We start from the raw sequence: 12333 nt of genomic DNA on the forward strand, positions 1-12333 counted from the left end.
CTGTATTATCCGTATTATCCCACGGGGAAATTCTATTCCATTTAAATAGGGATTGGGGAACCAAAACAAAGCGGCACCGCAAAACCGGATCGCGACAATCCGGAAAGAAGATTATTTTTTCTTTTTTCTTTTTCAGTAGGCGTGGCCTAGACCGGATCATATGGGTCTTTAGTAACAGACACCAGGCTTTCCTCCGAGGTGGAAAGAACTGGTGATGCGAGGTTACCTTCTCTGTATCCAGTGTGTATCCAGGGAACCATGGTTTCAACTCCGTCACTAGCCGGGACACCGCCCCCCATATACATCCTATAAAGCTCGGCGGAGCTGTCAGACTCAACAGTCAAACTTTCAGCAACTCTGGAGAGAACAATAATAGGAAGGACATAGCGAAACGAGCTCAGCTCAGCATCGGGAGTTACTTACAAACCTAAAGGGGATTTCCTGACAGCTTCCCCCGGCCGGGTGATCATAACCTGGGATACTATGCGTGACCAGCTGGATCCTACTCGGATCTCGGGTCTCCTCAGTCTCAGGTAGGCAGCTTACTACTCAAAATATAATGACACTTGCATTGTAAGGGGAAATTTAGCTCCATAAAGAACCTCTCACTCCGCTATACAGCTCCGAGATGAGGTTCTATGTCGTTACCTTCCAGAATCGGGTATACGTCCGCCAAGGCTCCGCTGTTTACCCTTTTGTATACGTCGTATCCCAAAACTAATGGTAGATTCCAAGCCGCACGGATGTTTAAGTTTGGTTCGGCGCATAAAATTTTAGGAACGGAGCGAAACTACCCGTTTAAATTGCTTATTTAGTCAGCCTGTGGCCATGTTTCCCATTCAAACCGGAAAACCCCCCTACGTCCGCTGCCAGTACTGCTCCCGGTTTGGCTACAATGGGAAACATGGCCACAGGCTGACTAAATAAGCAATTTAAACGGGTAGTTTCGCTCCGTTCCTAAAATGTTATGCTCCGAACCAAACTTTAAACATCCGTGCGGCTTGGAATCTACCATTAGTTTTGGGATACGACGTATACAAAAGGGTAAACAGCGGAGCCTTGGCGGACGTATACCCGATTCTGGAAGGTAACCACCTAGAACCTCATCTCGGAGCTGTATAGCGGAGTGAGAGGTTCTTTATGGAGCTAGGGGAAATTCAAAATATAGATCCCATCCCATAGATCAGTGGTTCTCAAACCCTTTAATTTCAAGGATCCCCGTAACTCTCAAACAGGGTTGGGAAGTAGAGAGAGGAGAGAATGAGAGAGAGAGAGAGATGAGAGAGAGAAGAGAGAGAGAGAGAGAGAGAGGAGAGAGGAGTAGAGAGAGAGAGAAGAGAGAAGGAGGAGAAGAGAGAGAGAGAGAGAGGAGAGAGAGAGAGAGAGAGAGAGAGAGAGAGAGAGAGAGAGAGAGAGAGAGAGAGAGAGAGAGAGAGAGAGAGAGAGAGAGAGAGAGAGAGAGAGAGAGAGAGAGAGAGAGAGAGAGAGAGAGAGATGATGAGAGAGAGAGAGAGAGAGAGAATCCAAATTAATAACTGCAAACAGATCATACAAAAATAGAGAGAAGCTGTGATCTCACCGCTCTGATGGACAATAAATATAACCCTTTTTTTATTTTGATCTAAATGGGAAGTTTAGTAGCCAATTCGAATGAAATCTGCTCAAACTGACCCATACACTGATACAGAACCATATATAGGCTAGATATTGCCACTGTCAATTGGAAAAACTTTTCCTTTTAAAAAAATATAAATTTAAAACAATTTACAATGGTGAAAAAAGCCAATCTACAAGCTATAATTATTAATATTTAAGAAATACTATATTTTAAATAGTGAAAAATCAACTAAAGTCATTGATAGTGCAAGTTCAATCACATTTCATTTGAATGAAAATAACTTGTGGGGAAAATACATAAAATCTCTAATCTGTGATTCTAATGTGATTAATGTGACCCCTACAGTCAGTGAAGTCCAGGGCTGAATGTGACAAATATTGAGACCAATAGGCTATGACTTTGTACAAATATTGGTTATTTCCCAATACATAATTTTATGAAATAAATGGGTTATATTTCACAGATAGTTACACTATTCTTGTACTATATAAAAATTAAATCATCCTTAACCTTCAAGTTAAATTCATTATTTCCGTGGACTTAAAAATCATCGCTTTATTCTTCTTGCCCTGGCATTTGTCAAAAAGTTGACAACAAAGGCCAAGTGGCCTCGCCCCTAAAATGACGAAATTCCAGGCCTGCCGCCTGCTATAATGGTTAAACTTGTTATATCTAATTAAATAGAGTTTTGCTTAAAAGTAATCCAAAAGTAACTGAAAGTAACTGTTAGTTACTTTTTAAATTGGGGTAATCGGATTACGTTACTGATTTTTAGCAAGTAACTTGTTCTGCTCTCAGAGTTACAGACCTGTAAAGGGTCCATTTGTGATTAGGTGGACAATGTGTTAACCCTCGTGTGTGTGTGTGTGTGTGTGTGTGTGTGTGTGTGTGTGTGTGTGTGTGTGTGTGTGTGTGTGTGTGTGTGTGTGTGTGTGTGTGTGTGTGTGTGTGTGTGTGTGTGTGTGTGTGTGTGTGTGTGTGTGTGTGTGTGTGTGTGTGTGTGTGTGTGTGTGCGCAAAAACTGCAGGTCATATTCCTCATTGGTTGAAGGATTCAAGACGAAGACTGAAGGGCCGTTCACACACCAAGCACGATAACTATGAACCATAATATTCTGTAAGCAGTGGCACCAAACACGCACTGCACAGTGCAGCTGTGTCAGAGCCCACCCAGAGGCAGAGGGAGAGAATAGAATAATCTTAATCGATAAAAAGACCATAATCAATCAAATCACTAAAAGCCGATGCTTGTTTCCATGGTGGTATACGCTCAAAAACGATCAGCACCCAACCAACACAGAAAACAACAGAGAAAAGCTCAAGAAAAAGACTAATATAGTGTAAACAATTAAAACAAAAACACAACAGGAAGAGGGGAACAGGGATAGAGACACACTACCACGAGGGAGTGGGAAGTCTACAACCTAAAACCACATATCCATAGTTATCGCCATAGTCGTGCTCTATGTGAACGGCCCTTTATGCTGGAAGGCATGGATCCTGATAACTCTCACCTCAACAATGGCAGGTTGGTCTCAATGAGGGCTGCATGGGCAATATATCCATATATCAATATTATATCTACTGTGATGAGACTTGATATATAATGGGATTTTTGATATTGTAATATTGTGAATTGGCTTTGCTGGTTTTAAATGATAAGCAAACTGACACAATCGCCTGTACTGACTGTTATAGCTGTTCTATTATTTGCCTTAACCACTTACTAATTATATAGGCATTACTGATGAGTATATATCAAAAATCACATTCTGTGAAAGTGAGAGCACTAAGTCATCCCACCAATCCTACTATATAATTGGAGTAACCTCTGTCTGTCTGTCTGTCTGTCTGTCTGTCTTGGGTGGTGTCTTGGGTCGACCGGGTATGGGCTAGTATCAGTAATCACAGTATTTGAGAGCTGTCATAGCCCTTTTTAGTATGTCGAGCGTATGTCAGTTGCTGCACATTAGTTGAAGTGGTGCTGAACTCCTTCTGAAATGTGTTTGTATTAGTCAGAGAGAAAATGGTAGTAGCCTGGTTTTGTGCGCGGTCGGTCCGGGGGGGCGGGTGTTCATGCACTCTGCCTCCCATCCACGGCTTTGACTTGTTCCGACACTGCCAGCCAGGTGCCCTCCATGAGCCATCAAGCAGGAATGCAGGAATGCCCCTCCCCTGCTCACCTAGGAAGAGCAGAGTTGATATTCAAGGCAATCCAATGACAACACTAATAGCAGGCCATCCCAGAGCAAATAGCATATTTTATTTTGTCCATATCGCCCAGTCCTACCTGATTCCGACAATATTTATTTTGCCTTTGCTTTGAGTGACACGACATTGAATAAGACACAATGGTATTCACAGTATCATCCAGGAGACTCAAGGGAAGACAGAGCTACCTGCCAGCAGTGATGTGTCTGTGGACACTGAGCCCTCTATGGTTCCACATGGTCACGTCAAAACAACCACCGGAACTCAAGAGAGCAGGTTGGAGCACAAGATGTTTCTTTTTTCTATCCCACATAATTGACTTGGTATTTAGATGCGTATCAGTGTAAATTAGAGTGAAGAGTGAATGGTCCATGAATCTCCATTTTAACTTGTATCTTAACAGTTCTCTAAATCGCGACTTAGCATTAGTGTTTGTAGTACAATATGCATGTAGTAGTAGTAGTAATGATAATAATAACTTATTATTGTTGTTGTTGATGCTTTGGTTGACAGCATACATCTGTTTGGTTTCAGCTTGTGCAGGTGCAGGTCTCCTGCACCTAGCTATGAGTCCATGAAAAGTGACTGGTCCATGGGTCTACCTTACAACTTCAAAGGAGATGTACCTCATCCAGACGACTCGTGGTGAGAAACCAAAAAATACCTCAGGTTGTAGAAACTACACCGTTCTAACTCTACAGGGATGCACAATTAATCTCATTTTAATCGTGCCTCCCGGTTATTTTGGCTTCTCAAAATGAAATGAGCATGATTGACCGATATTGATATTTAAAATGCGTTAATCAAATGCAAATCAAACTCTCCCTAAACTACTTCCTTCGGATCCTGTCAGTATGGATTACAGGGAATATTTAATTGAGTCCCTCAAGTTTAACATTATAATGCGGGAGATTCTTCCACACATTCACAGCGATGTCATTAATGTAATGAGCAAACGTGAATGTGGAAACAAATGTCTCGTAAGCGTCATACAGTACATGTTGTATAATGTGAAAGCAGTGCTATGTATATGTGACAGTGCAATAACATGAATGATGAATAATCGTAATAATAATAATTATTATGATTACCAATATATATCGTTTGCCAATATATAGTTCTGCTTGGTTTCAGTGTGTCCGTGAAAAGTGACTGGTCCCTGGATATCCCTTGTAACTTTAAAGAAGGTGGTCCTCATCCAGACTCATCATGGTGAGAAAATCTAGACAGCTGATTTAATGAACTAGATTTGAATGCCGCTACGTGGCCTTCAAATCCAGTCCTATATTGCACTGATCAGAGCAAGGGTCACCGAGGTATTGCCATTTGAAGTGTTAAACACTGCTGCAACACTGCTGAAGTACCACATACAGTATGTGTGCAATTTAGTTTTTTTTTCTTTGTGTGATGATTCTCGTGCCAGACCCCTGAACAGCATTTGAGCCAAGTTTGGTGCGGATTGGAGCAATGGAGCGCCTTGCAAGTCTGCATTTTACGTTTGTGACGTCCACCCATTAGGCAATTTTGATATAGGATAATGACTATTGATAATAATAGAAGTACATTTTTGTTGATAATTTTATTTTTTGTTTTACAAATATATATTTTTATAGTACATGCTAAAACAAAGATATTCAGTAATTGAGGCCTTTGGCCTGCTCGCAGAAATACTGTATGATGATGATTGACTTTATTTTTATTTCTGCAAGCTATAGGCTTTGACTAATTTGATTTACAGTAGGACAAGTTTGCATTTGTGTTGCTCCTGTATCATTTTCAGCGCTTCCGTTGCACAGACTGGATGACAGACGCATTTGAACATTGTGTCAACGGTCTGTCTGGAGAAACTAACATGCAGCTGCATGATTTTCAGGCTCCAGAAGGAGAGATCAGACTGTTCCTCTCCCAGCTGTGTGTCCATGAAGAGTGGCAAGTCAATGGATCGACCCATGAGCTTCAAAAGACAGACTATCTCTCCTGAGCTGAGGTGAGGAAGCTTGGTCATCACTGAAGACTTTGGAATGTTAAGCAAAGCAAATTTGCCCGAAATGCCCCCTATACCCGCATATCTGTCTAAATACCTCCAAAAAGTTAGTTGAATAGGACCCTAATGGAAACAAGACCGCAAGGACTTTTTTGGACGGACCTTTTAGACAGAGTGTTATAAATGTAATTGTGCTGTTTACATTTTTTGCCTAATAAAATATTCAATCAATCAATCAAAAGCTGTGTTCAGATATGGATACCGTAACATTTTTGGGAAACTAATTAACCCATTTAGACCCGAGGCCGATTCTAAAAACGCCTTCTAAAGTTTTCTGAAAAAAATCAAATACTTAAAAAAAAATTACATGTTGCTATATACTGTACATAGCAACAAGAACCCCAAAAGGGGTTCCCGTCCAGAAAGGTATAGTTACAAATAGGGGTTCCCGCCCAAAATGGGTTAACATAAGCTGCTGGCATAGGCAGTAGGAGAGGAGATCGCACAGTGAGTACAGTACTTGCTACTCACGTGAGATATAACTGTAAGCATGGGAGACAAGGCATTGGTGATGAGAATTCAATAGGATGCATCTGCAGGCTGGCAGTCCACATGTACACAAGTATTTTATTTAAACGCATATTTTTCGTTTTTAATATCCGCGTCTAAGGATACGTTTAAAAAAATATCTTTGTAGGTTTTTGTTTTCTTCTTTTTTTCCTGACTCAATAAAAATCACCAAAGAGCACCTGTCTATTAGATATACTGATCCCTGCAGCGCTTCTTTTTTTCTCTTTTCAATAAAAAACTATGACATAAATAACCCAGGCATAACCCAAACAGTGTAAATAAATTGCGCAAAATATTTCCTCAGCGCAAACGTGATTTCTTTATTCATACATTATTCATACATTTTGATCATAACAGAACATCCTAAGTATATAGGAGTCACCATGCAATGACAGCGGGGAATATTAAAATAAATGTTCTAGTAGACTACTCCCACTGTGGGAGTAGTTAAGGTGCTATTTTCGTTTTGGAAACTCATTGTAGGCTATAGCCTACTCCATCTATGAAATTTACTGGAGCAAGGAGAGTAGTCTACCCGTTTGATTAGTAATTACTGTATGATTGATATGGTCACAATTAATTCAGTAAAATATTGATAGACCTACGTGATTTTGTTTATTCATTTGATCATAACAGAACATCCTTTGTAAGTGTAGACCTATAATCTCTGTGTCCTCACACACACGCACACGCACGCGCACGCAAGCTACTTGCATAGCCTACATACAAGCCCAATGTGTGTGTGCATTTTTTTGGCACATTGTAGATCTGCTGTCCTACAGTGTTTGTCACCTACCCAGCTACCCAAGTTGAGAGACCTCGCTCTCTCCATAACAATATTCCAGCTAATTCCTTTCCGTATGTACGCGCTTGTATGTCTTAACAGAGCTAGATCTGCTAATGCATAGATCTGAATGACTGTTATAGCACTTGTTTAAATGGGTGAATGATCAAGCATTAACTTATAACATTGTAAATATGATAGATTGTCCACTCGATTTTTATGACTTGTAATTATGTCATTCCATTGAAGTATTGGGGGAAAAAAACAGTTGGGAGGTTTTTGACCATTATGTGCTTTTTTTTCGGTCTGACTTTGTCATTCTAATCAATGATGGAAAAAAGTTTAGTTTAGTCAGAAGCGCTTTTTAATACTTTTCATTGGTTCAATATTTGTAAAACCCACACACAGACGTAAAGGTTTATAGCACTGATTTATAAAAAAAAAGTAGAAAAATTGAGATGGCTGGGTTTTTGCCCAACAGCGGCGATATATTGAACACAAGTCGCACTCTATGCAGAATATGCAAGCAATGTCATGATGCTGCCGGCATGGTGTTCCAGTATTCAAAATGTGCACACGTTCACACATGACACAAAAATCTAATATGCAGACACATTGCCTGCGAATCTTGTATATCTGAACAGAGCTTTATAGTAGACTGTATTGTTTCTGTCTTTCACTCTGCACCCATATCTTGTTCTCTCTAACACTATCTATGTCTATCTCTGTTCACCCTCCTCTCCCCAGTGAGTTGACCTCCAGTCTACTGACTGCAGACCATGCCAGATGCCCTGTGTGTTCCTCCATCCTGAGGGACCCAGTCTCCATCCCCTGTGGACACAGTTACTGCAAGCACTGCATCAATACCTACTGGTCCCAGCCAGGCCCTGCAGGAGACTATGTGTGCCTCCATTGTGAGAAGAGTTACCCAACCCGTCCTGAGCTCTCTGTTAACGTAGCATTGAACTGGGCGCTGCAGGCTCTCCAGCAGACAGGCTGTAGTCCAACTTGTGGTGTTTGCTCCAGCAAAACACGTCGAGCCATCAAGACCTGTGTGACGTGTAATGTCTCCTACTGTGAGAAGCATGTCGGCGATCATTACACTGTCCGAGGACTGCAGGAACACACCCTGGTCCAGGTCAATGAAGATAAAAGACTATGGGAGAATGGAGGTCAGAGAGAACTGTGACCCCCCCCACCCCGACACATGGAACTGTGTGTAAAAACTATTCTCCAGTGCAGTTTTGTCTCGGAAGAACCAGCGGGTATTCCCGGTGTTTTGTTTACAAGAGTTGTGAACAGTACATTCTCTAGGCTTGTTTTTTCGGGTTTATGTGAAACGGTTGCTCGACCTGCCCTGAGGACATTAACGCAGCGGACTGTAGTTTAAACGGGAGAACTGGTGGAGAAGAGGATTCGCCGACTGGTCGCTCATCAACGCTGCCGTGGAGACGGGACTTGCGCCACGGTGGAATATACCTTGTTACTCATTCATTCAAGCCCGTTTAGCCCTCGTGAACTTGGCCGTGAATCACGCAGAGCCGTGAGTAAAAAGGAGGATATCTGACACTGACTGAACGTGTTGCTAAGGAGTTTTTGTATTTTCTTATCTTCTTTTATTTTGTGCACCAACTTATGGTCCCCACCGATTACAAAATCCAAACGCTTGGTATTACTTGAACATTTGCTCTGAGTGAATTGTGAACCCCCCCCCCACACACACACAAACACACACACATTATTTTTGTGTTGGTTTGGGATATCCCTGAAGAAGGGTAAATTGTTCTTTCAAGGTTTAAGAAGTGTTTATTCCGTCAAACATTGCACACACACACACACACACACACACACACACACACACACACACACACACACACACACACACACACACACACACACACACACACACACACACACACACATTCCTTTAAATTGTTATTCCGTTTATATGGTTGCCCTGAGCGCTTATTTTTTTTAACTATTCTGAGGTTGTCATATTGTTACTAACTATTCACAATTTTTCTGGGGAATACAAGGAAAGCTCATAGTTTATGGGTTAGTAATCTCCAGTGGAGGCACCATAAGTATTCCGTTGCTATCAACACAAGCCTGCTTGTGTGTAAACTAGGTGAATCAGCCAGTTCAACACCAACAGCTGAGAACACAAGATCCTGTTTATGTATATGAGACATTTGTCCCATTATAGTGAGGAAAACGGTTACATATAAATTAATATGTTAATATTGTAAATAAATATTTGATATGTACAAAAATATTGTGTTTTATTTCTGATAATTGCTTTTGACTGTAATGACATGTACTACCCCCCCCCCCCCGACACATGATGTACCAGTGTTGTCCCCCCCCCCCATAAATATGTAGTTAAATATTGTGTTTTATTTCTGATAACTTCTTTTGACTGTAATGACATGTACTACCCCCCCCCCCCCCCGACACATGATGTACCAGTGTTGTCCCCCCCCCCCCCCATAAATATGTAGTTAAATATTGTGTTTTATTTCTGATAACTTCTTTTGACTGTAATGACATGTCCTACAGCTTTTGACTGTACCCCCTCCCCCGAACACATGGTATGACAGTGTACCCCCCCCCCCCCCCATAAATATGTAGATAAATATTGTGTTTTATATCTGATAAATGCTTTTGATTGTAATGACATGTCACATCTTTGTGCACAAGGACACGTTTATCTCACATGCATAAAGTCAGGACTAGGACCGGTGGGGGTTCTAACCCACGAAACCATTTAGCATTCATTGCAACGGTCATTACTGTACTTTTTAAATGTGCTCTGATCAGCCCTATATTGTGCTGATCAGAGCAATGGTCACGGAGTTATGGTCATTTGAAGTGTTGAACACTGTAGTGCCTCATATGTGTGCAATTCAGGTTTTTTGGTGTGACTATTCTCATGGCAGACCCCTGAACAGTGTTTTTGGCTTTTTGGTGCGGATCGGAGCAACGGTGCGCCTTGAATGTCCGCATGTTACGCCTGTATGTTCTTGTCATACAGAATCTGTCTCTTTAACTTCTACATTGAACATATCTAACTCCCGTATCGTCACTGTCAGGTGGAAACATGGAAAAAAAGGACCTGCCATGTGTTCCAATGGATAAAATGTAGTTATTATTTAGTCACAACAAGCTCTTGTTATCAATACTTTGCATTGGATCAATATTTATTTAAAAAACCTCACACACACTTTAACTTAAAAAAGCTAAATAAAAAATTGCAGATCTACAAGCTACCTTTGTGTGACACTGTAGCATGATGAAGTTCAGGTTTAATTTCCGGGGGTGGGGGTAAATATGGGGAGGTTTCTGCCCGTCAGCAGCGATATGTAATATTATTGGAAAAAATAGTCTATGAACAGGTCGATAAGTATCTTGCCGAGAAAAATCTACAAATTCCAATCTGGTTTCAGAACAAACCACTCCACTGACACACATGCCTTCTCTATTTGAACGACTCTATCAAACAAGATAGAATATTGCGGCATGGTCATGCTGGACCTCCAGAAGGCCTTTGACACCGTTAATCACCCAATTATGATCAATAAGCTCAAAGCAATAGGTTTTGATGATACGTCAGTGAACTGGATGAGATCCTACCTGGAAGGGAGGGAGCAAGTGGTGGAAGTAAACGGCACCCAGTCCCCCCCCCCCCTCCCTGTGACTTGTGGTGTCCCACAAGGAAGTATACTAGGACCTTTACTGTTCCTGATATATGTGAATGATATGTCATCAGCCTGCGACTGCAAACTGTTCCTGTTCGCAGATGACTCGGCCCTGCTAGTCTCGGACAGGGACAGGCTGCAGGTTGAGAAAACTCTCAGCTCCGAACTCAACAAGATCTGCATCTGGCTCTCTGACAACAAACTTTCATTACACCTGGGTAAAACTGAATCCATCCTCTTTGGGTCCAGTCCTAACCTTAGCAAGGCAGAGAGTTTCACGATCAAAGTGGGTGATGATGTCATCAAAAGAAAGGATGAAATTACCTACCTGGGCTCCATCTTGGAGGCAAACCTCTCTGGTAACAAAAACGCCGAAAAAGTGATCAAAAATGTCAACCAAACAACACGCTATTTGTGGAGGATTGATCGTCTAGTCAGTAAGAATACTCTGAAGATTCTTGCAGGGGCCCTCCTTCAAGGTCATTATGATTATGCATGCACTTCATGGTATCACAACACCTCCAAGGCCTTAAAAACAAGGCTCCAAACATCCCAAAACAAACTTGTAAGGCTACTTCTTGGCCTCAATCACAAAACCCATCTAACCCCCTGCTCATTTTGCTAGGATTGGATGGCTTAGGGTTGAGGACAGAGTACAGCAACTTGCTATGGGCCTGGTCTTCAAGATACACCACAACATTGGGATCCCCCTGTATTTGTCAAAATACTTCCAAAATGTTAATGAAGTCCATGATCATAACACCAGAGGCAGCTCCACAAATCATGTTCAACCCAGATTTGGCTCAACTAAGGGAATGAACTCGTTCTCATGCTATTCATCAAAAATGTGGAATGCCCTACCAAAAGAAGTAAAGGAGTGTAAAACCCTACTCACTTTCAAAACTGCCCTAAAGATACACCTTCAGGAGGCTGCAATTCGAAAATGGCCCCTGTCTAAGTCTTAACCTACCCCCCCTACCCCCCCCCCTCCTTCATTTTCCTCTTTTGTATATATATATTTTTTTCTCTCTTCATACCAGTAACCTGAAAGCTGATTGTATGACATTCTGTATAGTAGTGTGTATATCTGTCTGTCTCTTATATGTCATCATGATTTGTGTGCATGGGGTTCTCATCTTAAACAAGCTGCGTGCTTAATGAGAGTTCCAGTTTAGTAGACCTTGTATTGTGAATTTGTACTTCCATGTACTGTTATGTACTGTCATGTACTATTCTCATGTCTTACTAAATAAACTACATCAATCAATCAATTGTGAAGCACACTAGTTACTTTGCAGATATAAATTATTACAATATAAGACATTAACCACTTCAGCCCTATTTTATACCTAGGCTATTTGAAAATAGCAGATCTACAAGCTCACAACGCGTTGCATCGCGACGCGTTGTGAGCTTGTAGATCTGCTATTTTCAAACATTTTAGTACTTTTACTTTTGGTACTTTAAGT

The 12333-nt window shown here is 41.3% G+C and overlaps 1 protein-coding gene across 2 annotated transcripts; it reads left to right on the forward strand.

The window, feature by feature from the left end:
• Positions 1 to 2605: 2605 nt before the first annotated feature.
• On the forward strand, positions 2606 to 8989 carry LOC308100734 (uncharacterized protein). Of its 2 annotated transcripts, none has more exons than XM_080449807.1 (6): positions 2606 to 3145; positions 3982 to 4119; positions 4363 to 4473; positions 4963 to 5040; positions 5702 to 5815; positions 7914 to 8989. In XM_080449807.1, exons 1-6 carry the CDS (start codon positions 3099 to 3101, stop codon positions 8353 to 8355), a joined length of 930 nt encoding a protein of 309 aa, XP_080305933.1. In that variant the 5' UTR covers positions 2606 to 3098; the 3' UTR covers positions 8356 to 8989. The 2 variants fall into 2 exon arrangements, with proteins under 2 accessions (XP_080305933.1, XP_080305934.1); XM_080449808.1 differs by having other exon boundaries at positions 3982 to 4104.
• Positions 8990 to 12333: the final 3344 nt, after the last annotated feature.

This window comes from Gymnoscopelus braueri (assembly GCF_963280865.1).
Source record: "Gymnoscopelus braueri genome assembly, chromosome: 14".
Classification (NCBI taxonomy): Eukaryota; Metazoa; Chordata; class Actinopteri; order Myctophiformes; family Myctophidae; genus Gymnoscopelus; species Gymnoscopelus braueri.

What these genes read in the sequence shown, in the direction of transcription:
- LOC308100734 (XM_080449807.1), top strand. Translation starts at nt 3,099, where the DNA reads ATGCTGGAAGGCATGGATCCTGATAACTCTCACCTCAACAATGGCAG. An exon ending in CCTCATCCAGACTCATCATG is followed by an intron (nt 5,041 to 5,701) that starts GTGAGAAAATCT and finishes CATGATTTTCAG; the next exon opens with GCTCCAGAAGGAGAGATCAG. An exon ending in ACTATCTCTCCTGAGCTGAG is followed by an intron (nt 5,816 to 7,913) that starts GTGAGGAAGCTT and finishes TCCTCTCCCCAG; the next exon opens with TGAGTTGACCTCCAGTCTAC.